General features: G+C 45.5%; 1 protein-coding gene, 1 pseudogene and 6 gene segments (V, D, J or C); 1 reads left to right on the top strand and 7 right to left on the bottom strand.

Moving 5' to 3' along the window:
* The window catches only part of LOC122105767 (cationic trypsin-3), a 229544-nt gene that overhangs the window by 102489 nt on the left and 100861 nt on the right, over positions 1 to 26194 (top strand). The gene's annotated exons all lie outside the window — the stretch shown is intronic.
* Positions 1049 to 11922, bottom strand: LOC122105816. The segment is given in 3 exon segments: positions 1049 to 1386; positions 1490 to 1572; positions 11855 to 11922. Coding segments are annotated over 2 exon segments (408 nt in total).
* Positions 3517 to 9457, bottom strand: LOC122105776. The segment is given in 3 exon segments: positions 3517 to 4005; positions 4098 to 4200; positions 9381 to 9457. Coding segments are annotated over 2 exon segments (462 nt in total).
* LOC122105815 lies at positions 6612 to 7257 on the bottom strand. The segment is given in 2 exon segments: positions 6612 to 7054; positions 7180 to 7257. Coding segments are annotated over 2 exon segments (492 nt in total).
* On the bottom strand, positions 16855 to 18569 carry LOC122105814 (annotated as a pseudogene).
* LOC122105813 lies at positions 20011 to 20539 on the bottom strand. The segment is given in 2 exon segments: positions 20011 to 20348; positions 20452 to 20539. Coding segments are annotated over 2 exon segments (384 nt in total).
* LOC122105812 lies at positions 21043 to 23251 on the bottom strand. The segment is given in 3 exon segments: positions 21043 to 21201; positions 22654 to 22961; positions 23054 to 23251. Coding segments are annotated over 3 exon segments (645 nt in total).
* LOC122105811 lies at positions 25581 to 26191 on the bottom strand. The segment is given in 2 exon segments: positions 25581 to 26023; positions 26143 to 26191. Coding segments are annotated over 2 exon segments (492 nt in total).

The following is a 26194-nucleotide window of genomic DNA, read 5'->3' as shown; positions in this document are numbered from 1 at the left end:
CATGGTTTCTGATCTGAATGAACTGGTGAGGGATGAGCAAAACTGAGAACATGACAATTGGGAACCTAGTTGGAGGAAGTTGCTCCCTTGGACATGTCCTAAGTTATGTGCATAACTTGTGTTTATTCTCTCTCTCTCTTGTCTACATGTATTTTTTTTATTGGTCATGGGGCTTGAACTCTGGGACTGGGTGCTATCCCTCAACTCTTCAGCTTAAAGCTAGCACTCTACCACGTGAGCAACCGAGCCACTTCCATCTACAAGTATTTTTGTAATATTTCTTCCCTTCTTTTCCTTCCTTGCATCCTTCCTTCCATCTTGGCATGCTTGCTTGCTTCCTTCATTCTTTCTTTTTATTTTCTTTCCTTCCTTCCTTCCTTCCTTCCTTCCTTCCTTCCTTCCTTCCTTCCTTCCTTCCTTCCTTCCCACCTTCCTTCCTTCCTTCCTGCCTTCCTTCCTGCCTTCTTTCCTTCCTGCCTTCCTTCCTGCCTTCTTTCCTTCCTTCCTATGTTCTTTCTCTCTCCTTCCTCTTTGCTCCCTCCATCTCTGCTGCCAGGCTGCTATGGAGCAATCAACTCTGCTATGTTATGTTCTCCCCACCATGACGCCTAACTTCTCTAGTGGAAACAACACAGCCAAGTGAACACTGTCTAAAATGCCTAAGATTGTGAGTCAAAAAAATACAATTTTCTCCTTAGGTTTACTCAGACGTTATGTCATAGGGATAGGAAACTGACTAATACAATAAAACAGATCCTAAAGTTCACGGATAACTCTGTTGTATATCTTCCATCTATAAAATCCCACTCTGCCAGGAGCATCTTCCTGCCAGTCTTGAAGATCAATTCAATTCAATGTTAATTCATTGCCCACTGTCATCCAAAACAAGTAATTGCACCACCAGGGTGCACGCGTGTTTAAGCAAGGACATCTGTATCCTGCATCCTCCAAGCTCTGGTCTGATAGGGGCTGAGAAGGAACGAGTTGGCATGCACTGCTGTTCAGACTGGAGACTTCAAAGGGGCGAGCAGATGCCCTCTGTCTCCCCTCACACTTTCTGTGCAGAGAGGAGGCAGCTGCACAGCACTGTGGAGAAACTGCTGGCACACCAGTACACAGCTGTGTGGGAGGAGGTGGCTGAGTCCACAGTGAGGGAGAAGTCCTCCGTGCGTGGTCTGGACACGCTGTACCCGTCGGGGATGTCTCCTTTTACAGTGCTTCTCTCTGCATTTGAATAATGGAGCAGCCTCAGCCCATGTCCAGGATCTTGTCGATACCAGTACATGTAGTCATGGTTGTCATTCTGGCGACAGCTCAAATTCACCTGTCTTCCTGTCTCTGTGAGCTTGTGTCTTGGATGTTGGCTGATGGCAGCCTCCATGTGTCCTGAAACAGAGAATGACCCAAGCCTGAAGGGGCCTGTCAGGGATAACCCCGGGATGCCCTGGGGTGGGAGGCAGTGAGGTGCCCACCTATAGCCATCCCTCACCTGCCCACAGGAGACAGAAGGCCATGTGCAGCAGCTGGGCGACCATCTCAGGAGCAGGGCAGAGTCCCATGTCTCCCAGCCTCCTTTGGAGGAAAAAGAAGGTTGCTTCTCAGTGACTCAGTGGCCTCACCTCCCCACCAATGCCTGGGCTGCTGCTAACCTGCCACACCCCTTCCCTGCAGAAACAACTCCTTTCTGTTATGTGCATGCACAGGGTTATGGCATTTATACGAGTACTGTTAGTGCATATACACGATTTAACAGTTCATAATGAGTGCCAGATTTAATTTCTTATTAACTGGAACTATCTATTTTAGTGTTTTCATATTCTTAGGAAGGACATCTGTTCCCCTGGTCATCTTTAAATTCCCTTAAGATAAAAGTCCCTTTCATTCCACTGTTCCAATTGTTCCTAAGGTTCTGGCAGACTCAGCAGAGCCGCACTGCTGCCCTGTGACTTTCTAAGGCATCTTAGCTCTCAGGACCTATAAGTAGCTTTTTTAAGTATTTTTATTTACCCTATTGGTAAATAATTACCTGTCATTCTGAGAAAGTATCCCAGCCTTCAAAAGCTACCAGACATCCAGGTATTAGCGTGTGAAGGTCAGGGTGCAGGATCTAGTTTCACAGTGATTCTGGTGACAGCAGCCCTCTGGGCTCAGGTCTCCAGGTGTCCTCAGGAGATGAATTCTCCCTGGTTTCAGTCCACCATGGAGCCTGGATCACTCATGTCCCCATTCCGTGCTTTCTGCCCAAGGGTAAGAAGGCTGATTACTAGTAAGAAGGAGATTTTGACCAGCAAAGATAGATGACTGCTGTGTCCAGAATCACACCGACATTCTCTGTCTTCTTCATTCACAGACTCCCATTCACCAAAAGAATAATATGGATGGAGCCTAAAGTTCTGTATCATGAAAATATATCCCTACCCTGTAGCATTCATTGCCTGTTATCATTTTCCAGGTAGGCCATGACTCACTGTGAGCTCTCCATCCTGCGGTCACACAAGGGGACTGAATCTTGATGACATTGCTGCCCTCTTGGTCTAGTGAGGAGGAATACAGAATCGGACTAGACACAGCAGGTGGACAGAATCCAATGAGAGGCTAGTGCTCTGGCCTTGGAAGACCCAGCTGGTCCTAGAGCCCAAGAGACACCAACAAAAGGAGCCTGTGGAGCATGGTTGGGCCATGCCATGGAAAGAAAGATTTCTTTTTTGAACATATGTACATATACATATATGTATGTTAAATTATTGTCTTTATGTAAATATAAAAAGGATTTTCCATTTAACAAGACAGTTATGGGGCAATGGTGTAGTGATCAAGGTCACCCCTTGAAACATTTTCACCTGTGCTGCCCCTACCCACATCCTTCCATTACTCTTTTTAATTTTGTAGGATACATATTGGAGTCTAGCTGAGACTTGCATTTTTCTTGAGGGGTCGGGTTAAAGGTACAGGGACTATCAAAGTTCCCAGGATCAATTTTAACATAAGGTGTAATCTACCTGTTATGATAGGCTTTGAAAGAATAATTTCTTTGGGTATCAGTATCAGCTATAAATATCTACTTCTCATTTCTTTTGAAATTCATTACAGAATTAAAATTTTAGTTTGCTGAAAACATGTACCTCTTCTTCAACTTATCATAGGGCTCATTCTCTGGGTAAATGCTCTCTGTCCTGAAAGTTGATGGCAGGCACTATCTCATAACAACCATATTCCATAATGGGACTCACTGTTGCTGCTCAGCTGATCTTGCAGTGGACAGACACTGCTGTGCTATCAGCTATTGTACAGGCCAGAAAACACTATAGAGCCTCAGGAGCACTTCAGGTTAGAGGTGTGAATGTACACTTCTATCCCAGCACTGATCCTTTTAAATATTAAATGTTACGAAATTCCATGAGCTACAGCTTTCCATCTATGAACTGATACCTTAACATCTCCCGCATATAAAGAGGATACTCTAATGACTTTGCTTGCATTATAATATTTAATGTGCATTAGGGCACAGAGCAGAGACGGTCCAGGGAGTTAGGAAATACAGAGCTCATAAACTGTCTGAGCTGGGCAGAACAGAGAAGGGTTATCACAGCTGGAGAGGGCTCCTGGGGTTTACTAAGGCTGGGCCTCAGTCCCCCCCGCCTTCCCTCAGTGCCATCTTCAGCTGGGGCAGGAAGGTTTGGGTAGAGAAAGCCAGTCCCTGTGCAGGGCTGTGCAAGCTGCTGGCACACAGATACAGCGCGGAGTCCCTCAGCTCCAAGGCGCTCATGTTCAGCTCAGAGTGATAGTCACTGAACTGCCGAGCTGAGAAGCGGCCAGGGATGCTTCCTTTCTCTCTCTCTGACTCTCGAAAATAGGAAATGAGGAACTGGAGGCTCTGGTCCTCGGCCTGCTGGTACCAGTACACAGTATCATGTCCAGAGTCAGGAGAGCACTGCAGAGTGGCCTTTCCTCCCTTGGCTTTGATCAGGTGTCTGGGGGACTGGAGGACCCCAGCATGCACCACACCTAGGCGGGAAGAGACAGCAATGAAGCCCTAGCCCGGGAGGGCATAGGATGCTCCAGCAACCAGGCTCTGCCCCACAGTGCCCCTGACTCACCTGCTCCCAGGAGACACAGGACAACACCACAGAGGAGCCTGGGGCCTGGGGCAGAGTCCAGGGGAGCAGCCCCAGGCATCATCTCCCTACTGAGGGCACAGGTCTGAGAAAGAGAGAGAGGGGTGAGGGAAGACAGAGACACAGAGAAACAGAGAGAGACTAGAGGATTCTCAGCTCCTGGGCCAGCACTCCCTCTGTTTATCTAAACACATCCCAGCCTGGGACAAGAAGCCAAGGCTGAACCCACACTCTCCCAGTCAGGCAGCAGCTTGCTCAGTGGGTCCACACTGCCCCCTGGTGATCAGCTCTGCTCATTACTGGAATGGCACTCTACTGCCCGAACCAGGAGCTGTCCCCAGGGTCCTCCAGACCCCAGGACAACTCCAGAGGACTGGAGGATTGTCTCTTGCAATCTCAGCTCTTGTCTGTAAACATGAGGGAGGTGTGAAACAACCCTTCTTGTCTAAAATGAGAAGAAAAGTCCTTCCTTCCTTCATATACTCTAGTAAGCATGGAGAATCCCAAGAGTCATTACATGCCAGGTGTCATCAGTGTGTTGTGACCTGGGCAAGTCATTGTCTTTGACCCCTGGTGATGCCCACAAGGGAAGCACCGTGGATTCCCTCAGTCAACAAGGCTTCTCCATGGCTGCCGCAGCAAATGGCGCAGTCATATGAAGAGGAAGCTGCCTGTTTGTGTATCTTCCATTTTTAAGATCCTATCAACTATTTTGCTAATTTTTAGGTTAAATCATGTCTGCTTTCTAACTGATTCCAAGAAATTATTTGAATTATGAATATACTTCCCAAATACATTTTCATAAAACAGACATAAAAGACTTAGTAAATATAAAATGTGTTTTATATATAATAAAATGTATAATTTAATTCTAAAGTGATATGATTTATTCTGAAACATTGATATTAATGTCTTGAATTGGGCTATTAGTATTAGCGTGCTACTTTTTCCTGTCTCTTTACTTTTCTATCCTGTTTCTTTATACTTGCAAATTGAATGTCTTCTAGGGGACATCTTGATTTGTTGCAGTTATTTGTTCTTGTTTTGATTATTTTTTGGGCTGCTGGGGATTGAACCCCAAACCTCACACATTCACACAAATGAATGGTCTAGTGGTCTTCTACTTAGATGCAACGGCCATGCCTTTTAATAAGAACATTGACCCTGCTCAGATGTGATTGGACTGTTTAATCTGGTGTCTGCATTTTGGTATGCTTTTTCCTTCCATGTCTTTCTTGTTCCTTTCTTAGTTTGGTCAATCCAACCTGTGGGGTAGGGACACCATTTTCATAATTCCATTGTCTTTTGTGGATTTAACAACTATAACTTGGGACGTTGTGGTGAGAGTGGTAATTCAAAACTTTTACAAGGAAATATAGGAAAGCAAGGAGATTTGGAAATCATATTGTCTTAAACAGGTATCAAATATAGATTACCACCTAAAAAGGGTGAAATGGAGAGATTTGTTCTTAAGAACTTTTGCTTTTCAAAATATTGAACAGGAAATAGTTATTTATAACATCCATAAATTTGTGCAACTACAATAGGTTAATCAAAAATTATTTTAAATTATTCAAGAGAGGACGTACATTAGATTATCTTGCTGTAGTATGTACATATATGCAATTAATCAACCAACAGTAAAAATAGACAAGGAAAACTGAAACAATTTTAAATCTAACAGAGAACAAACTGAAAGTCTACTATTCCTTTGTTGTGAGTGTAAATTGACACAGGTAGTTCAGAAGCGTCAAAGGAAGGTACAGTGTAGATGATACTGCTGTTTGGATCTTTGAACTTCCTTTTAACACGTCATGAGAGATATAATTTATAAAATTGAGCAAAATGAGAATGACATTAAACAATGACTTTCAAAAAATTCATAAAGTATCATATGGACATACTTTTAGGTATATTACAAATAGTGACAATCGCTTGTGGATAATTGATTTTGATGATAATTCTTACTTACAATCCTATATTTTTTGGGGGGTGTCCAGTCGTGGGGCCTGAACTCTGGGACTGGGCGCTGTCCCTCAGCTCTTCAGCTCAAGGCTAGCACTCTACCAATTGAGCCACAGTGCCACTCGGCTTTTTTCTTTTTGCTTATGTGGTGCTGAGGAATCGAACCCAGGGCCTCAGGCATGCAAGGCAAGCGCTCTACCACTGAGCCACCGTCCCAGCCCACAATCCTACATTTTTGTAAAGGACTGATAGTTACAAATTGTCTTAGTGTTACTTTGTTCTGGCTGGCCAACTCTTCGATTTGTATATGAGTGTAAGTGACACTCAGCCCGGAAGTTTATTGTCAATATGTTAAATTATATAAACTTCCAGTAGAATACTTACTCCTCACAGTCTTTGAGATTAAGCTTTCAAGTCCAATCCCGGATGTTGAATCTTAGCTATAAATGTAATGTCAGAAAGCTTAGCCCTGGCTTTTCCCATCCTGAATTCCTTGTTGTAATTCAGTGGATCTTTCCTGCCCTCCTGCTGTCAGATCTCCATTCTGGTTCCAAATCCTTCATTCCCTTCCATGAGGAGCAGGCCAGGCAACTCCTGAGTTTGGGTCTCTGGGAAGTGGGAGGAGGCTGAGCCCTTATGGTTTGTGCTCAGGAAGGAGGGGGCTGAGGCACACTGTGTCTGACAGCTGGCACACAGGTACAGGGCCGAGTCTCCCTGCTCTGCAGGCTGCATCTTCAAAGTCGAGAAGGAGCCATTGGGCCTCTGTGCAGAGAACCGCTCAACAGGCATCTCAGGTTTTTCTGCAGCAACTTCATACTGGAAGTGAGTCAGGTATTCTAGGCCTTGACCCGGGGTCTGTCTACACCAATAAAGTCGCTGGTGTCCAGAAATGGGGTCACACCTGAGTAGCACAGTGTGTCCCCTCTTTGTGACTCTGTGTCGGGGAGACTGGGAGACCCCAGATTCGGTATGACCTTGGAATACAGAAGGACATTCTTTTTCAAATCATTACACACAAGCGCGTATACACACACACACACACACACACACACACACACTCCCAACAGGACTGCTTGCTTAGTGCTACTTGATGACTTACCAGTGCCAAGGAGGCAGAGGACCACCCAGCAGAGGAGCCTGGTGCTCATGGTAGAAGGAAAGGAGGTAGAGGAAGAAGAGGAGGAGGAGGAGAAGGAGGAGGAGGAAGAAGAGGAGAAGGAGGAGGAGGAGGAGGAGGAGGAGGAGGAGGAGGAAGAAGAGGAGAAGGAGGAGGCGGAGGAGGAGGAGGAGGAGGAAGTCACCCTATCACAGTCTTTTGTAAGTAGCCATGGGAGAGGAGGACAGCCCTTGTCCCACTGGGAGGTGCTACAGTGACATCACTGAGCCCTGGAGTAACTTGATATTAATGAAGTCAAAGATGCCAGCAGCCCTGAGATGCACCTTCTATCAGGAGCCAGGAAGAAGGAACAAACATTACTGTGAGTTAAGATCACACTCAGTAAGAGAGAAAATGGCGAGGCTTAGAACGCAGAAATCATGGCTCCTCAGAAGTTGATTTCAACACAGCTGATTCAGAGCGAGGTCTGCCTGGTGGAGCCCCTCCGCATCCCACACTACTGCTGCCCAGGGCTCACACGGGGTCTCTGGACCCTCTCCTCACTCCTCATCCACACCTGCATATTTCACCAGTGTTTCGCACTGGAAACCCTAAGGCTGGCTGCCATCAGCCTTCAGAGACCTCTGACTTCTCCCCCATTCGTGCACTGGCCCTAAGAGAAGGAGGAAGAAAAGGCAATTGCCCACAGCCTTCAGAGGTGAAAATAATAAGGCAAACTCTTCCCTAAATATCTTATTTTTATGTATAAAGACACTAAAGAAGATCTAGAAATTATACCATGAGGGACTCAGTAACTATGAGAAATGACATAGGAGGTTGGGAACGGAACCAAGTAATAATCCTGCTAAAGACATTGTTAATGATCATGTTGATCCATCCCATGACTGGTTTTTTGTCAGACAAGTTTATTAGATAAGGATCAGTTATTGACAAGAGCTATCTTGCCTGCAGGTAGGCTAGATGAAGAGGGAAGAGATGCCCGGATGGGCTGGGGAGAGAGAGAACACCTTCAGAACATTCCCAGTCAATGACTTTTCAATAATGCACTGTTCCCTCTCCACCATCTGACCCAACCTTAAAACAGTGCAGAACTGGGAGGGTCCCAATGAAAAAACTTAAGAGTGCTCTAGTAAAAGCAGTATTTGGTTTGAATCAAGACTTCGATTTAAGGTGTGCATTTATCTGCAGTTGTGAAGTTGCTGGCAAAAATACATAAATGACTATCATCATCATCATCATTAGCAAAACAACATCATTATTATTAAGGTATTTCCATATGAACAGAGGGTGAAAAATCTATAAAATAATGCAGGAAATAAAGGAAAATCCACATGGAAAGAAAGATAGGAAGCTAGACCAAGAAGCTAATGCCAAGGATGCCAGCAAGGCTCACATTCAGTCACTCAGGAGACACAGGGAAACAGTAAAATACCTAGTTAACTTGGTAGGAGCATACCAACCCCCTCTATGGTACTGAGTTGGCTGTGTGTGTTTTGGAAGTGCATGGTTTATGAACAAGGTACATCTGGGCTCTGGGACACCCAGGTCTCTCCTGAGGGACTGTCACTTTGGGGTTCTTGATTGCTTCCAGTCCCTCAGATATCCTATTCACACCTTTGCAGCACTCATGTCTCAAGAAGCAATGCCTGCCCTCTCCTGACATGAGTGAAGCCTGCATCTGAAGACGGGCCTCCTCCTCCTTCCTCAGATGGTGAGGAAAGCGCAGGCGCTGTGCAGGGCAGCTCTGAGCTGCACAGAGGCAGAGAAGCACAGAGCTTTGTGCACAGCAGGAAACGGTCCCTGCCTGGCTGTGTCTAAGCTGCTGGCACAGAGATACACCGCTGAGTCCTCCAGCTGTGCAGCTGAATCTTCAGGGTGGAGTCTGCACCTTCAGGCCTCTGTGCAGAAAACCGATCTTTGGGCAACTGGGCGTCCTCACTCATAGCCTTGTTCTGAAAAGGAAGCAGCCTCTCTGGGCCCTGTCCCGGGGTCTGCCTGTACCAGAAGAGGACATTGTGATCAGAAACTAGATCACACCAAAGAGACACAGCTTGGCTTTTCTCGGTGACCTTGTATGTGGGAGACTGAGTGACCCCAACTTCTGTGAGTGCTGTGGATGAAAGATAAAGAATCGGGGTGGAAACAGTGGAGATGACCTTGGGGGAGATGTGACAAGAACTCACCCATCCAAAGGAGACACAGGGACACGCAGGCTGGCAGGCTGGTGCCCATGGTGAGGCAGTGCAGGAGGTGCTCCCAGCTCTCTGTCCTGGGGAATGCAGCAGAGGAGGAGCTTCTGTGTCCCCACCCAGCAGCCCCTACCGTGATGCTATGTGACATCTCCACGGAGGCCTCTGTCTTCCTGTCCAATAGCTGCAAGCCCACAGAGCTCTTGAGGCTGTGCACAGTCATAGCCTGTGGAAAGGCACGAACTGTTCCAACACTTTAGGAGTTGAGGCTCCCTCCACATTTCCAGATCTCCTGGATGTTTCCTCTCGCCTCTACCAAAGCAACTGAAAATCAAGCTATCAGCTAGTGAGCTTCCCTCTGCCATGTAACTACCTATCCCTTTGAGCCTTTCTCTTTCTCCAGGTTCTCATGGGCTGTCTTTTAGTTATCTAGTGATAACAATTCTCTGCCAAATTTATTAGAGTAGGTGAGCAATGCTACAGAACGAAAACAGCTCGGAAATGTTGTTATGGTTTAGAGGTACGGTACAGTGTTGCATCAGCACTCAGGAATGTGGTCCTGTGTGCAGGCAGTGATCAGAAGCAGGATATTGGGGTCCCATCACTGGGGCTCCAGTTTCCTTCATGGATCATTGTACTCATGGTTTCTGATCTGAATGAACTAGTGAGGGATGGAGAAAAATAAGAAGATGACAATTGGGAACCTAGTTGGAGGAAGTTGCTCACTTGGACATATCCCAAATCATGTGCTTGCTAGTGCTGTCTCTCTCAGTCTCTGTCTCTCTCTCCCTCTCTCTGTCTTCTGTACATGTATTTGTCTAGTACTCCTTCCTTTCCATTTCCTTCCTTGTGCCTGTCCTTTCTTTCTTCCTTCCTTTCCTCTTCCTTCCTTCCATCCTTCGTTTGTTCCTTCCTTCCATTCTTTTTTCTTTTTTTTTCTTTCCTTCATTTCTTGCTTGCTGTCTATGTTCTTTCTGTCCCTCCTTTTTGCTCCCTCCATCTCTGCTGCCAGGCTGCTCTGGAGCAATCAACTCTGCTATGTTATGTTCTCCCCACCATGATGCCCAACTTGTCTAGTGGAAACAACACAGCCCAGTGAACACTGACTAAAATGCTAAAGATTGTGTAGCAAATAAATTAGCATTTTCTCGTTTGGCTTACTATCATAGTCATGAGAAACTCACTAACACAAAAAAAACAAATCCTAAAGGCTAGTGATAACTCTGTTGTATCTCTTCCATTCAGAAATCCCAGTTTGCCACCAACATCTTCCTGACACTGTTAAAGATCAATTTGATTCAATGATAATTCAATGACTACTGTCATCCAGAACAAGTAATCGCACCACCAGGGTGCACACATGTTTAAGCAAGGACATCTGTAACCTGTGGCCCCCAAGCTCTGGTCTGATAGGGGCTGAGAAGGAACGAGTTGGCACACACTGCTGTTCAGACTGGAGACTTCAAAGGGGCGTGCAGATGCCCTCTGTCTCCCCTCACACTTTCTGTGCAGAGAGGAGGCAGCTGCACAGCACTGTGGAGACACTGCTGGCACACACAGCTGTGTGGGAGGAGGTGGCTGAGTCCACAGTGAGGGAGAAGTCCTCCGTGCGTGGTCTGGACACGCTGTACCCGTTGGGGATGTCTCCTTTTGCAGTGCTTCTTTCTGCATTTTAATAATGGAGTAGCCTCAGCCCATGTCCAGGGTCTTGTCGATACCAGTACATGGAGGCATGGTTGTCAGTCTGGTGACAGCTCAAATTCACCTGTCTTCCTGTCTCTGTGAGCTTGTGTCTTGGACGTTGGGTGATGGCAGCCTCCATGTGTCCTGTAATAGAGAATGACCCAAGTCTGAAGGGGCCTGTCAAGGAGAAGCCAGGGATGCCCTGGAGTGGGAGGCAGTGAGGGGCCCACCTGTAGCCATCCCTCACCTACCCACAGGAGACAGAAGGCCACGTGCAGGAGCTGGGTGCCCATCTCAGGAGCAGGGCAGAGTCCCAGGTCTCCCAGGCTCCTTTGGAGGAAAAAGAAGGTTGCTTCTCAGTCACTCAGTGGCATCACCTCCCCACCAATGCCTGGGCTGCTGCTAACCTGCCACGCCCCTTCCCTGCAGAAACAACTCCTTTCTGTTATGTGCATGCACAGGGTTATGGCATTTATACGACTAATGGTAGTGTATATACACGATTTAACGGTTCACAGTGAGTGCCAGTTTTAATTTCTTATTAACTGGAACTATCTATTTTAGTTTTTTCATTATCTTAGGAAGGACATCTGTTCCTCTGGTCATCTTTAAATTCCCTTAAGATAAAAGTCCCTTTCATTCCACTGTTCCAATTGTTCCTAAGGTTCTGGCAGACTCAGCAGAGCCGCACAGCTGCCCTGTGCCTTTCAAAGGCATCTCAGCTCTCAGTACCTATAAGTAGCTTTTTTCAGTATTTTCTATTTACCCTATTGGTAAATAATTACCTGTCAGTCTGAGAAGATATCCCAGCCTTCAAAAGCCACCAGACATCTAGGTATTAGCGTGTGAATGTAAGGGTACAGCATCTAGCTTCACAGTGATTCTGATGACAGCAGCCCTCTGGGCTCAGGTCTCCAGGTGTCCTCATGAGATGAATTCTCCAAGGTTTCAGTCCACCATGGACCCAGGATCACTCATGTCTCCTTGCCCAGCTTTCTGTCCAAGGATAAGAAAGCTGATTACTAATAGGAAGGAGATTTTGACCAGCAAAGATAGATGACTGCTGTTTCCAGAATCATACCGACATTCTCTGTCTTCATTCACAGATTCCCATTCACCAAAAGAATAATATGGATGGAGCCTAAACTTCTGTATCATGAAAATGTATCCCTACCCTGTAGCATTCATTACCTGTTATCATTTTCCAGGTAGGCCATGACCCACTGTGAGCTCTCCATCCTGCAACCACACAAGGGAACTGATTCTTGATGACATTGCTGCCCTCTTGGTCTAGTGAGGAGGAATACAGAATCGGACTAGACACAGCAGGTGGACAGAATTCAATGAGAGCCTAGTGCTCTGTCCTTGGAAGACCCAGCTGGTCCTAGAGCCCAAGAGACACCAACAAAAGGAGCCTGTGGAGCATGGTTGGGCCAAGCCATGGAAAGAAAGATTGCTTTTTTGAACATATGTACATACACATATAAGTATGTTTAATTATTGTCTTTATGTAAATACAAAAAGGATTTTTAATTTAACAAGACAGTTATGAGGAAACGCTATAGTGATCAAGGTCACCCCTTGAAACATTTTCACCTGTCCTGCCCCTACTCCACATCCTGCCCTTATTCTTTTCAATTTTGTGGGATACATATCGGATTCTAGTTGAGTCTTGCGTTTTTCTTGAGGGGTCGGGTTAAAAGTACAGGGACTATCAAAGTTCCCAGGATCAATTTTAAAATAAGGTATAATCTACCAATTATGATAGATTTTGAAAGAATAATTTCTTTGGGTATAAGTATCAGCTATAAATATCTATTTCTCATTTATTTTGAAATTCATTACAGAATTAAAATTTTAATTCGCTGAAAACGTGTATCTCTTCTTCAGCTTATCATAGGGCCCATTCTCTGGATAAATGCTCTCTGTCCTGAAAGTTGACTGGCAGGAGCTATCTCATAGCAACCACAATCCATAATGGGACTTAACCGTTGCTGCTCAGCTGATCCTGCAGTGGACAGACACTGCTGTGCTATCTGCTATTGCACAGACCAGAAAACACTCTAGAGCCTCAGGAGCACTTCAGGTTAGAGGTGGTGAATGCACACTTCTATCCCAGCACTGATCCTTTTAAATATTAAACGTTACAAAATTCTCTGAGCTACAGCTTTCCATCTATGAACTGATACCTTAACATTTCCCGAATATAAAGAGGATACACTAATGTCTGTGTTTGCATTATAATATCCAATGTGCATTAAAGTGCAGAGCAGAGACAGTCCAGAGTGTTAGGAAATACAGGGCTCAGAAGCTGTCTGAGCTGGGCAGGACAGAGAAGGGTTACCACAGCTGGAGAAGGCTCCTGGGGTTTGCTAAGGCTGGGCCTCAGCCCCCCACCCCTCCCTCAGTGACATCCTCAGCTGGGGCAGGAAGGTTTGGGTAGAGAAAGCCAGTCCCTGTGCAGGGCTGTGCAAGTTGCTGGCACACAGATACAGCGCGGAGTCCCTCAGCTCCAAGGCGCTCATGTTCAGCTCAGAGTGATAGTCACTGAACTGCCGAGCTGAGAAGCGCCCAGGGATGCTTCCTTTATCTCTCTCTGACTCTCGATAATACGAAATCAGGAACTGGAGGCTCTGGTCCTCGGCCTGCTGGTACCAGTACACAGTATCATGTCCAGAGTCAGGAGAGCACTGCAGAGTGGCCTTTCCTCCCTTGGCTTTGATCAGGTGTTTGGGGGACTGGAGGACCTCAGCATGCACCACACCTGGGCAGGGAGAGACAGCAATGAAGCCCTAGCCCGGGAGGGCATAGGATGCTCCAGCAACCAGGCTCTGCCCCACTAGTGCCCCTGACTCACCTGCTCCCAGGAGACACAGGACAACACCACAGAGGAGCCTGGGGCCTGGGGCAGAGTCCAGGGGAGCAGCCCCAGGCATCATCTCCCTACTGAGGGCACAGGTCTGAGAAAGAGAGAGAGTGGTGTGGGGAGACAGAGACACAGAGAAATAGAGAGAGAAAGGGGGGGGGAGGATTCTCCCCTCTGGGCCAGCACTCCCTCTGTTTATCTAAACACTTCCCTGCCTGGGACAAGAAGCCAAGGCTGAACCCACACTCTCCCAGTCAGGCAGCAGCTGGCTCAGTGGGCCCACACTGCCCCCTGGTGATCAGCTCTGCTCATTACTGGAATGGCACTCCACTGCCTGAGCCAGGAGCTGTCCCCAGGGTCCCCCACACCCTAGGACAGCCCCAGAGGACTGGAGGATTGTCTCTTGCAATCTCAGCTCTTGTCTGTAAACATGAGTGATGTGTGAAACAATCCTTCTCGTCTAAAATGAGAAGAAAAGTCCTTCCTTCCTTCATATACTGAGGTAAGCATGGAGAATCCCAAGAGTGATTACATGCCAGGTGTCATCAGTGTGTTGTGACCTGGGCAAGTCATTGTCTTTGAGCCCTGGTGATGCCCACAAGGGAAGCACCGTGGATTCCCTCAGTCAACAAGGCTTCTCCATGGCTGCCGCAGGAAGTGCAGCAGTCATATGAAGAGGAAGCTGCCTGCTTGTGTATCTTCCATTTTAAGATCCTATCAACACTTTTGCTAATTTTTAGGTTGAATTATGTCTTCTTTCTAACTGATTCCTAGAAATTATTTAAGTTGTGAATATACTTCCCAAATACATTTACATAAAACAGACATAATAGACATTGTACATATAATATGTGTCATAAATAATAAAATGTATTATTTAATTCTAAAGTGATATGATTTATTCTGAAACATTGATATTAATGTCTTGATTTCGGCTATTAGTATTAGCACACTACTTTTTCCTGTCTCTTTACTTATTTATCCAGTTTCTTTCTTTTTTGGGGGGGGTCCAGTTGTGGGACCTGAACTCTGGGCCTGGGTGCTGTCCCTCAGTTCTTCAGCTCAAGGCTACCGCTCTACCACTTGAGCCACAGCGCTACTTCTGGCTTTTTTCATTTACCTTATGTGGTGCTGAGGAATCAAACCCAGGGCCTCAGGCATGCAAGGCAAGCACTCTACCACTGAGCCACCTTGCCCCCTCTATCCTGTTTCTTTATACTTGCAAGATAGAATTTCTTCTAGGAGACATCTTGATTTGTTGCAGTTATTTGTTCTTGTTTTGATTTTTTGAGTTGCTGTGGATTGAACTCCAAACCTCATATATTCACACAAATGAATGGTCTAGTGGTCTTCTACTTAGATGCAACATCCATGCCTTTTAATAAGAACATTAACACTGCTCACATGTGATTCGACTGTTTATCTGGTGTCTGCATTTTGGTATGCTTTTTCCTTCCATGTCTTTCTTGTTCCTTTCTTAGTTTGGTAAATCTACCCTGTGGGGTAGGGGTATCACTTTCATAATTCCATTGTCTTTTGTGGATTTAACAACTATAACTTGGGATGTTGTAGTGAGAGTGGTAATTCAAAACTTTTACAAGGAAATATAGGAAAGCAAGGTCATTTGGAAGTTGTATTGTCTTAAACCAGTATCAAATATGGATTACCACCTAAAAAAGGGTAAAATGGAGAGATTTGTTCTTAAGAACTTTTGCTTTTCAAAATATTGAACAGGAAATAGTTATTAATAACATCCACAAATTTGTGCACCTACAACAGGTTAATCAAAAATTATTTTAAATTACTCAGGGGAGGACATGTATTAGATTACCATACCATAGCATGTACATATATGCAATTAATCAACAAACAGTAAAAATAGACAAGTAACACTGAAACAACTGAAAATATAACAGAGAACAAACTGAAAGTCTGCTATTCCTCTGATGTGAGTGTAAATTGACACACATAGTTTAGAAGCCTCAAAGGAAGTTACAGTGTAGATGATACTGCTGTTTGGATCTTTGAACTTCCTTTTAACACTTCATGTGAGATATATTTTATAAAATTGAGCAAAAAGAGGACATTAAGCAATGACTTTCAAAAAATTAATAAAGTATCATTTGGACATAGTTTTAGGTGTATTACAAATAGTGAGAATTGCTTGTGGATAATTGATTTTGATAGTAATTCTTGCTTAAAATCCTACATAATTTTTTTTGGGGGGTCGGTTGTGGGGCCTGAACTCTGGGCCTGGGCACTGTCCCTCAGCTTTCAGCTCAAGGCTAACGCTCTACCACTTGAGCCACAGCACCACTTCCGGCTTTTTTCTTTTTGCTTACGTGGTGCTGAGGAATCGAACCCAGGGCCTCATGCATGCAAGGCAAGCGCTCTACCACTGAGCCTCCCTCCCAGCCTACAATCGTAAATTTTTGTAAAGGACTGATAGCTACAAATTGTGTTAGTGTTACTTTGTTCTGGCTGGCCAACTCTTCGATTTGTATATGAGTGTTAGTGACACTCAGCCCAGAAGTTTATTGTCAATATGTTAAATTATATAAACTTCCAGTAGAACACTTACTTCTCACGGTCTTTGAGATTAAGCTTTCAAGTCCAATCCCAAATGTTGAATCTTGACTATAATTGTAATGTCAGAAAGCTTAGCCCCAAATTTTTCCCATCCTGAATTCCTTGTTGTAGTAATTCAGTGGATCTTTCCTGTCCTCCTGCTGTCAGATCTCCATTCGGGTTCCAAATCCTTCATTCCCTTTGATGAGGAGCAGGACAGGCAACTCCTGAGTTTGGGTCTCTGGGAAGTGGGAGGAGGCTGAGCCCTTATGGTTTGTGCTCAGGAAGGAGGGGGCTGAGGCACACTGTGTCTGACAGCTGGCACACAGGGTCAGGGCCGAGTCTCCCTGCTCAGCAGGCTGCATCTTCACAGTCAAGAAGGAGCCTCTGTGCAGAGAACCGCTCATCAGGCATCTCAGGCTTTTCGGCAGCAACTTCATACTGGAAGTGAGTCAGGTATTCTAGGTCTTGACCCGGGGTCTGTCTGTACCAATAAAGACGTTCATGTCCAGAAATGGGGTCGCAACTAAGTAGCACAGTGTGCCCCCTCTTTGTGACTCTGTCAGGGAGACCTTAGTCTCCCTGAGGGACTTAGTAACTATGAGAAGTCACATAGAAGATTTGGAAAAGAATCAAGTAACAATCGTGCTAAAGACATGGTTAATGGTCATGTTGATCTAACCTATGACTGGTTTTGTCAGACAAGTTTATTAGGTAAGGATCATTGATTGACAAAAGTTATCTTGCCTGCAGGTAGGCTAGATGAAGAGGGAAGAGATGCCAGGATGGGCTGGGGAAAGAGAGATCACCTTCAGAACATTCCCAGTCAATGACTTTTCAATAATGCACTGTTCCCCCTCTACCATCTGACCCAAGCCTAAAACAGTGCAGGGCTGGGAGGGTCCCATTGAAAAACTTAAGAGTGCTCTAGTAAAAGCAGAATTTGGTTTGAATTAAGACTTCGATTTAGGATGTGCATTTCTCTGCAGTTGTGAAGTTGCTGGCAAAAATATATAAATGACCATCATCATCATCATCATCATCATCATCACCAACACAACATCATTATTGTGAAGCTATTTCCATATGAACAGAGGGTGAAAAATCTATAACATAATGCAGAAAATGCAGGAGAATCCACATGGAAAGAAAGACAGGAAGGTAGACCAAGAAGCTAATGCCAAGGATGCCAGCAAGGCTCACATTCAGTCACTCAGGAGACACAGAGAAACAGCAAAACAGTTGAGCATATCAACCAACTCTATAGTACTGAGTTGCCTGTGTGTGTTTTGGGAGTGCATGGTTTATGGACAAGGTACATCTGGGCTCTGGGATACCCAGGTCTCTCCTGAGGGACTGTCACTTTGGGGTTCTTGATTGCTTCCAGTCCCTCAGATATTCTTTTCACACAATGCAGCCCTCATGTCTCAAGAAGCAATGCCTGCCCTCTCCTGACATGAGTGAAGCCTGCATCTGAAGACGGGCCTCCTTCCTCAATCCTCAGATGGTGAGGAAAGCGCAGGCCCTGTGCAGGGCAGCTGTGAGCTGCACAGAGGCAGAGAAGCACAGAGCTTTGTGCACAGCAGGAAACGGTCCCTGCCTGGCTGTGTCTAAGCTGCTGGCACAGAGATGCACCGCTGAGTCCTCCAGCTGTGCAGCTGAATCTTCAGGGTGGAGTCTGCACCTTCAGGCCTCTGTGCAGAAAACCAATCTTTGGGCAACTGGGCGTCCTCACTCATAACCTTGTTCTGAAAATAAAGCAGCCTCTCTGGGCCCTGTCCCGGGGTCTGCCTGTACCAGAAGAGGGCATTGTGACCAGAAACTAGATCACACCAAAGAGACACAGCTTGGCTTTTCTCGATGACCTTGTATCTGGGAGACTGAGTGACCCCAGCTTCTGTGAGTGCTGTGGAGTGAAAGACAAAGAATCCGGGTGGAAACAGTGGAGATGATCTTGGGGGGATGTGACAAGGAGATGGTGGAGATGTGAGGACTCACCCATCCCCAGGAGACACAGGGACACCCAGGCTGGCAGGCTGGTGCCCATGGTGAGGCAGTGCAGGAGGTGCTCCCAGCTCTCTGTCCTGGGGAATGCAGCAGAGGAGGAGCTTCTGTGTCCCCACCCAGCAGCCCCCACCGTGATGGTATGTGACATCTCCATGGAGGCCTCTGTCTTCCTGTCCAATAGCTGCAAGCCCACAGAGCTCTTGAGGCTGTGCACAGTCATGGCCTGTGGAAAGGCACGTACTGTTCCAACACTTTAGGAGTTGAGGCTCCCTCCACATTTCCAGGTCTCCTGGATATTTCTTCTTGCCTCTACCAAAGCAACTGAAATTCAAGCTATGAGCTAGTGAGCTTCCCTCTGCCATGTAACTACCCATCCCTTTGAGCCTTTCTCTTTCTCCAGGTTCTCATGGGCTGTCTTTTAGTTATCTAGTGATAAGAATTCTCTGCCAAATTTATTAGAGGAGGCGAGCAATGCTACAGAAAGAAAACAGCTCAGAAATGTTGTCATAGTTTAGAGGTGCAGTGTTGCATCAGCACTCAAGAATGTGGTCCTGTGTGCAGGCAGTGATCAGAAGCAGGACTTTGGAGTCCCATCACTGGGGCTCCAGTTTCCTTCATGGATCATTGTACTAACGGTGTCTGATCTGAATGAACTAGTGAGGGATGGAGAAAAATAAGAAGATGACTATTGGGAAACTAGTTGGAGGAAGTTGCTCTGGGACATGTCCCAAATCAGGTTCATGCCTTGTGCTTATTCTCTCTCTGTCTCTCTCTGTCTCTGTCTCTCTCTCTCCCTCTCTCTGTCTTCTGTACATGTATTTGTCTAGTACTCCTTCCCTTCCATTTCCTTCCTTGTTTCTGCCCTTTCTTCCTTCCTTGTTTCCATCCTTCATTCGTTCCTTCCTTGCATTTTTCTTTCCTCTTTTCTTTCCTTCATTTCTTTCTTTCTGGCTTGCTTGCTTGCTGTCTATGTTCTTTCTCTCTCCCTCCTTTTTGCTCCCTCCATCTCTGCTGCCAGGCTGCTATGGAGCAATCAACTCTGCTATGCTATGTTCTCCCCACGATGATGCCCAACTTGTCTAGCAGAAACAACACAGCCAAGTGAACACTGACTAAAATGCCTAAGATTGTGACTCAAATAAATAAATATTTTCCCCTTGGGATTACTGTCATAGTGATGGGAAACTCAATAATACAAAAACATAAATCCTAAAGGCTAGTGATAACTCTGTTGTATATCTTCCATCCAGAAATCCCAGTGTACCACCAGCATCTTCCTGCCACTGTTGAAGACCAATTTGATTCAATGCTAATTCGATAGCCACTGTCATCTAGAACCAGTAATCTCACCACAAGGGTGCACACATGTTTAAGCAAGGACATCTGTATCCTCCAGCCTCCAAGCTCTGGTCTGATAGGGGCTGAGAAGGAACGAGTTGGCACACACTGCTGTTGAGACTGGAGACTTCAAATGGGCGAGCAGACGCCCTCCGTCTCCCCTCACACTTTTTGTGAAGAGAGGAGGCAGGCCCGCAGCACTGTGGAGAAACTGCTGGCACACCAGTACACAGCTGTGTGGGAGGGGGTGGCTGAGTCCACAGTGAGGGAGAAGTCCTCCGTGCGTGGTCTGGACACACTGTACCCGTCGGGGATGTCTCCTTTTGCAGTGTTCCTCTCTCTATTTGAGTAATGGAGCAGCCTCAGCCCATGCCCAGGGTCTTGTCGATACCAGTACATGTAGTCATGGTTGTCATTCTGGCGACAACTCAAATTCACCCGTCTTCCTGTCTCTGTGAGCTTGTGTCTTGGACGTTGGCTGATGGCAGCCTCCATGTGTCCTGTAACAGAGAATGACCCAAGTCTGAAGGGGCCTGTCAGGGATAACCCCGGGATGCCCTGGGGTGGGAGGCAGTGAGGTGCCCACCTGAAGCCATCCCTCACCTGCCCACAGGAGACAGAAGGCCACGTGCAGCAGCTGGGCGCCCATCTCAGGAGCAGGGCAGAGTCCCAGGTCTCCCAGCCTCCTTTGGAGGAAAAAGAAGGTTGCTTCTCAGTGACTCAGTGGCATCACCTCCCCACCAATGCCTGGTCTGCTGCTAACCTGCCACACCCCTTCCCTCCAGAAACAACTCCTTTCTGTTATGTGCATGCACAGTGTTATGGCATTTATACGAGTAATTGTAGTGCATATACATGATTTCACAGTTCATAGAGAGTGCCAGTTTTAATTTCTTATTAACTGGAATTATCTATTTTAGTGTTTTCATTATCTTAGGAAGGACATCTGTTCCTCTGGTCATCTTTAAATTCCCTTAAGATAAAAGTCCCTTTCATTCCAATGTTCCAATGGTTCCTAAGGTTCTGGCAGACTCAGCAGAGCCACACTGCTGCCCTGTGACTTTCTAAGGCATCTCAGTTCTTAGTACCTGTAAGTAGCTTTTTTCAGTATTTTCTATTTACCCTATTGGTAAATAATTACCTGTCAGTCTGAGAAGATATCCCAGCCTTCAAAAGTCATCAGACATCCAGGTATTAGCATGTGAAGGTCAGGGTGCAGGATCTAGTTTCACAATGATGCGGGTGACAGCAGCCCTCTGGGCTCAGGTCTCCAGGTGTCCTCATGAGATGAATTCTCCCTGGTTTCAGTCCAGCCATGGACCTTGGATCACTCATGTCTCCCTGCCATGCTTTCTGCCCAAAGATAAGAAGGCTGATCACTAATAGGAAGGAGATTTTGACCAGCAAAGATAGATGACTGCTGTGTCCAGAATCACACCGACATTCTCTGTCTTCATTCACAGATTCCCATTCACCAAAAGAATAATATGGATGGAGCCTAAACTTCTGTATCATGAAAATGTATCGCTACCCTGTAGCATTCATTGCCTGTTATCATTTTCCAGGTAGGCCATGACCCACTGTGAGCTCTCCATCCTGCGACCACACAAGGGGACTGAATCTTGATGACATTGCTGCCCTCTTGGTCTAGTGAGGAGGAATACAGAACTGGACTAGACACAGCAGGTAGACAGATTGCAATGAGAGGCTAGTGCTCTGGCCTTGGAAGACCCAGCTGGTCCTAGAGCCCAAGAGACACCAACAAAAGGAGCCTGTGGACCATGGTTGGGCCAAGCCATGGAAAGAAATATTTCTTTTTTGAACATATGTACATATACATATAAATATGTTTTATTTATTGTCTTTATGTAAATAAAAGAAAGGATTTTCCATTTAACAAGACAGCTATGGGGAAACGCTATAGTGATCAAGGTCAACCCTTGAAACATTTTCACCTGTCCTGCCCCTACCCACATCCTTCCATTACTCTTTTCAATTTTGTAGGATACATATTGGATTCTCGCTGAGACTTGCGTTTTTTTTGAGAGGTTGGGTTAAAGGTACAGGGACTATCAAAGTTCCCAGGATCAATTTTAAAATAAGGTGTAATCTATCTATTATGATAGGCTTTGAAAGAATAATTTCGTTGGGTATAAATATTAGCTATAAATATCTACTGATTTATTTTGGAATTCATTACAGAATTAAAATTTTAGTTTGCTGAAAACATGTATCTCTTCCTCAACTTATCATAGGGCCCATTCTCTGGATAAATGCTCTCTGTCCTGAAAGTTGACTGGCAGGCACTATCTCAGAACAACCACAATCCATAATGGGACTTACCATTGCTGCTCAGCTGATCTTGCAGTGGACAGACACTGCTGTGCTATCTGCTATTGTACAGACCAGAAAACACTATAGAGCCTCAGGAGCACTTCAGGTTAGGGGTGGTGAATGTACACTTCGATCCCAACACTGATCCTTTTAAATATTAAATGTTATGAAATCCATGAGCTACAGCTTTCCATCTATGAACTGATACCTTAACATCTCCCACACATAAAGAGGATACACTAATGTCTGTGTTTCCATTATAATATCCAATGTGCATTACAGCACAGATAGAGACAGTCCAGAGAGTTAGGAAATACAGGGCTCAGAAGCTGTCTGAGCTGGGCAGGACAGAGAAGGGTTACCACAGCTGGAGAGGGCTCCTGGGGTTTGCTAAGGTTGGGCCTCAGCCCACACCCCCCTCAGTGGCATCCTCAGCTGGGGCAGGAAGGTTTGGGTAGAGAAAGCCAGTACCTGTGCAGGGCTGTGCAAGCTGCTGGCACACAGATACAGCACGGAGTCTCTCAGCTCCAAGGCACTCATGTTCAGCTCAGAGTGATAGTCACTGAACTGCCGAGCTGAGAAGCGCCCAGGGATGCTTCCTTTATCTCTCTCTGACTCTCGATAATACGAAATCAGGAACTGGAGGCTCTGGTCCTCGGCCTGCTGGTACCAGTACACAGTATTATGTCCAGAGTCAGGAGAGCACTGCAGAGTGGCCTTTCCTCCCTTGGCTTTGATCAGGTGTCTGGGGGACTGGAGGACCCCAGCATGCACCACACCTAGGCAGGAAGAGACAGCAATGAAGCCCAGGCCTGGAGGGCACAGGATGCTCCAGCAACCAGGCTCTGCCCCACCAGAGCCCCTGACTCACCTGCTCCCAGGAGACACAGGACAACACCACAGAGGAGCCTGGGGCCTGGGGCAGAGTCCAGGGGAGCAGCCCCAGGCATCATCTCCCTACTGAGGGCACAGGTCTGAGAAAGAGAGAGAGGGGTGTGGGGAGACAGAGAGACAAAGAAACAGAGAGAGAAAGATGGGGTGAGGAGCATTCTCAGCTCCTGGGCCAGCACTCCCTGTGTTTATCTAAACACATCCCTGCCTGGGACCACAAGCCAAGGCTGAACCCACACTCTCCCAGTCAGGCAGCAGCTGGCTCCATGGGCCCACACTGCCCTCTGGTGATCAGCTCTGCTCATTACTGGAATGGCACTCTACTGCCTGAACCAGGAGCTGGCCCCAGGGTCTGCCAACCCCCAGACAACCCTGGAGGCCTCTTTTGCCTGTTGCAGTCTCAGCTCTTGCCTGTGGAAGTGAGGGAGGTGTGCAACAGCCCTTCTTGTTTAAAATGAGAAGAAAAATACTTCCTCCTTTCAAATAGTGTGGTAAGAATGGAGAAACCCGAGAGTCGTATTTGCCAGGTGTCCTCAGTGTGTTGGGACCCTGTCAATGTCTTCAACCCGTGTTGATGCCCAGAAGGCAAGCACTGTGGATTCCCTCAGTCAAGAAGTCTTCTCCATGACTGTGGAAGCCAATGGAGCAGCCATATGAAGAGGAAGCTGCCTGCTTGTGTATCTTCCGTAAGATCCTGTACAACTAATTAGCTAGTTTTTAGGTTGAATCATTTCTTTTTTTCTAACTGATTCATAGAAATTATTTGAATTATGAATACATGTCCCATATATATTTACATATAAAATGTAGAGTAGACACAATACATATAATCCTTATTATATATAATAAAATATATTATTTGATTGCAAGATGATATGCTGTACTCTGATATTTAATTTGATAATAATGTACTGATTTGATCTTCTCTACTAATATCAGTATGGTTTTTTTTTTCTGTCTCTTTACTTTTCCTATCCTGTTATTTTATACTTGAGGACTGAAGTTTTTGTAGGAGACATCTAGATTTGTTGCAATTTGTTTTGTTGTGTTTGTGGTCTTCTACTTAGGTCCAACCTGCATACTTCTTAATAAGGACATTGACACTACTCAGATGTGATTTGAATGTTTATCTGGTTGTACTGGTGTCTACATTTTGGTAGACTTTTTCCTTCCATTTCTTTTTGTTACTTTTGTTGGTGGTGGTGGTGTTGGTGGTGGTGGTGGTGGTTGTGCAAATTGAACTCTGGGCTTGGGTGATATCTCTGAGTTCTTCAGCTCATGGCCAGCACTCTACCACTTGAGCCTTGGTGCCACTTCTGGTTTTCTGGTGGTTAAATGGGGATAAGAGTCTCCTGGACTTTCTTACCCAGGCTGGCCTTGAACCATCATCCTCAGATCTCAGCCTCCTGAGTACCTAAGATTACAGGTGTGAACCACCAGTGCCTTTCTTAGTTTGGTTAGTCCAATTTGTGGGGTAAGGTTACGGCTTTCTTAATTCTATTGTCTTTTGTTGATTTAATAAGTATAACTTGAGACTTTGTGGTGATAGGGGTGAATCAAAAATTTTACAAGGAAATACAAGAAAGCATGGTCATTTTGAAATAGCACTTTCTTAAAACAGTAACAAATATGAATTGCAAACTAAAAAAGGGTGAAATGGAGAGATTGGTTCTTAAGACCTTTTGTTTTTCAAATTATTGAACTGGAAATAGTTATTTACAACAAGCAGCAATTTGTGCAGTTACAATAGGTTAATCAAAAATTATTTAAAAACTCTTCAAATGATGGACATATATTAAATTACCACACTGTATTATGTAAATATATGCAAACATTTAGCAACAAATAATGTCCAAGTAACAAACAATTGAAAATCTAAAACAGAGAAAACAAACTGAAAGTTTTCCATGCTTCTGGTGTGAGTATAAATTGGCACATGTACTTTAGAAGCCTCAAAGAAACCTACAATGTAGAGGAAATGTTGTCTGGATCTTGAGCACCTCATGTGAGTTGATTTTATAAAATCAAGCAAAATTAGATTTTCAGTTTAAAACCTGCTATGAGTAGAAGAGTTTTAAATAATGACTGAGATTGTCAAAAGAAATTTAAAAACATTGTATGGACATAGTTAATGTGTATTACTATTGGTGACAGTTGCTTGTGGATAATTGATTTTGATGGTAATTCTTACTTACCATTCTACAGTTTTTTAAAGGGCTGATAGCTACAAACTGCTTTAGTGTTCCTTTGTTCTGGCTGGCTCACTCTTTAATTTTTATATGTGTGAATTAGTGACATTTATCTCAGGAGTTTGCTCCAATTGTGTAACATTTTATAATTTTATAGGAGGAGGATATTTTCACTGTCTTTGAGATTAAGCTTTCAAGTCCAATCCCAGATGTGGAATCTTGACCATAATTGTAATGTCAGAAAGCTTAGCCCCAGTTTTTTCCCATCCTGACTTCCTTGTTGTAGTAATTCAGTGGATCTTTCCTTTCCTCCTGCTGTCAGATCTCCATTCTGGTTCCAAATCCTTCATTCCCTTCCATGAGGAGCAGGACAGGCAACTCCTGAGTTTGGGTCTCTGGGAAGTGGGAGGAGGCTGAGCCCTTATGGTTTGTGCTCAGGGAGGAGGGGGCTGAGGCACACTGTGTCTGACAGCTGGCACACAGGGTCAGGGCCGAGTCTCCCTGCTCAGCAGGCTGCATTTTCAAAGTTGAGAAGGAGCCATTGGGCCTCTGTGCAGAGAACCGCTCAACAGGCATCTCAGGTTTTTCTGCAGCAACTTCATACTGGAAGTGAGTCAGGTATTCTAGGTCTTGACCCGGGGTCTGTCTATACCAATAAAGACGTTCATGTCCAGAAATGGGGTCGCACCTGAGTAGCACAGTGTGTCCCCTCTTTGTGACTCTGTGTCGGGGAGACTGGGAGACCCCAGATGCGGTATGACCTTGGAACACAGAAGGACATTCTTTTTCAAACCATTACACACAAACACAGGCACACACACACTCACACAAATACATACACACAACAGGAATGCTTGCTTAGTGGTATTTGATGACTTACCAGTGCCAAGGAGGCAGAGGACCACCCAGCAGAGGAGCCTGGTGCTCATCGC

The sequence above is a fragment of the Dipodomys spectabilis genome, unplaced genomic scaffold, assembly GCF_019054845.1.
Source record: "Dipodomys spectabilis isolate Male_0828 unplaced genomic scaffold, ASM1905484v1 ptg000034l, whole genome shotgun sequence".
Taxonomy (NCBI): domain Eukaryota; kingdom Metazoa; phylum Chordata; class Mammalia; order Rodentia; family Heteromyidae; genus Dipodomys; species Dipodomys spectabilis.
The sequence above is the reverse complement of the archived record's forward strand: the minus strand, read 5'-3'. Positions and strand labels throughout refer to the sequence as shown.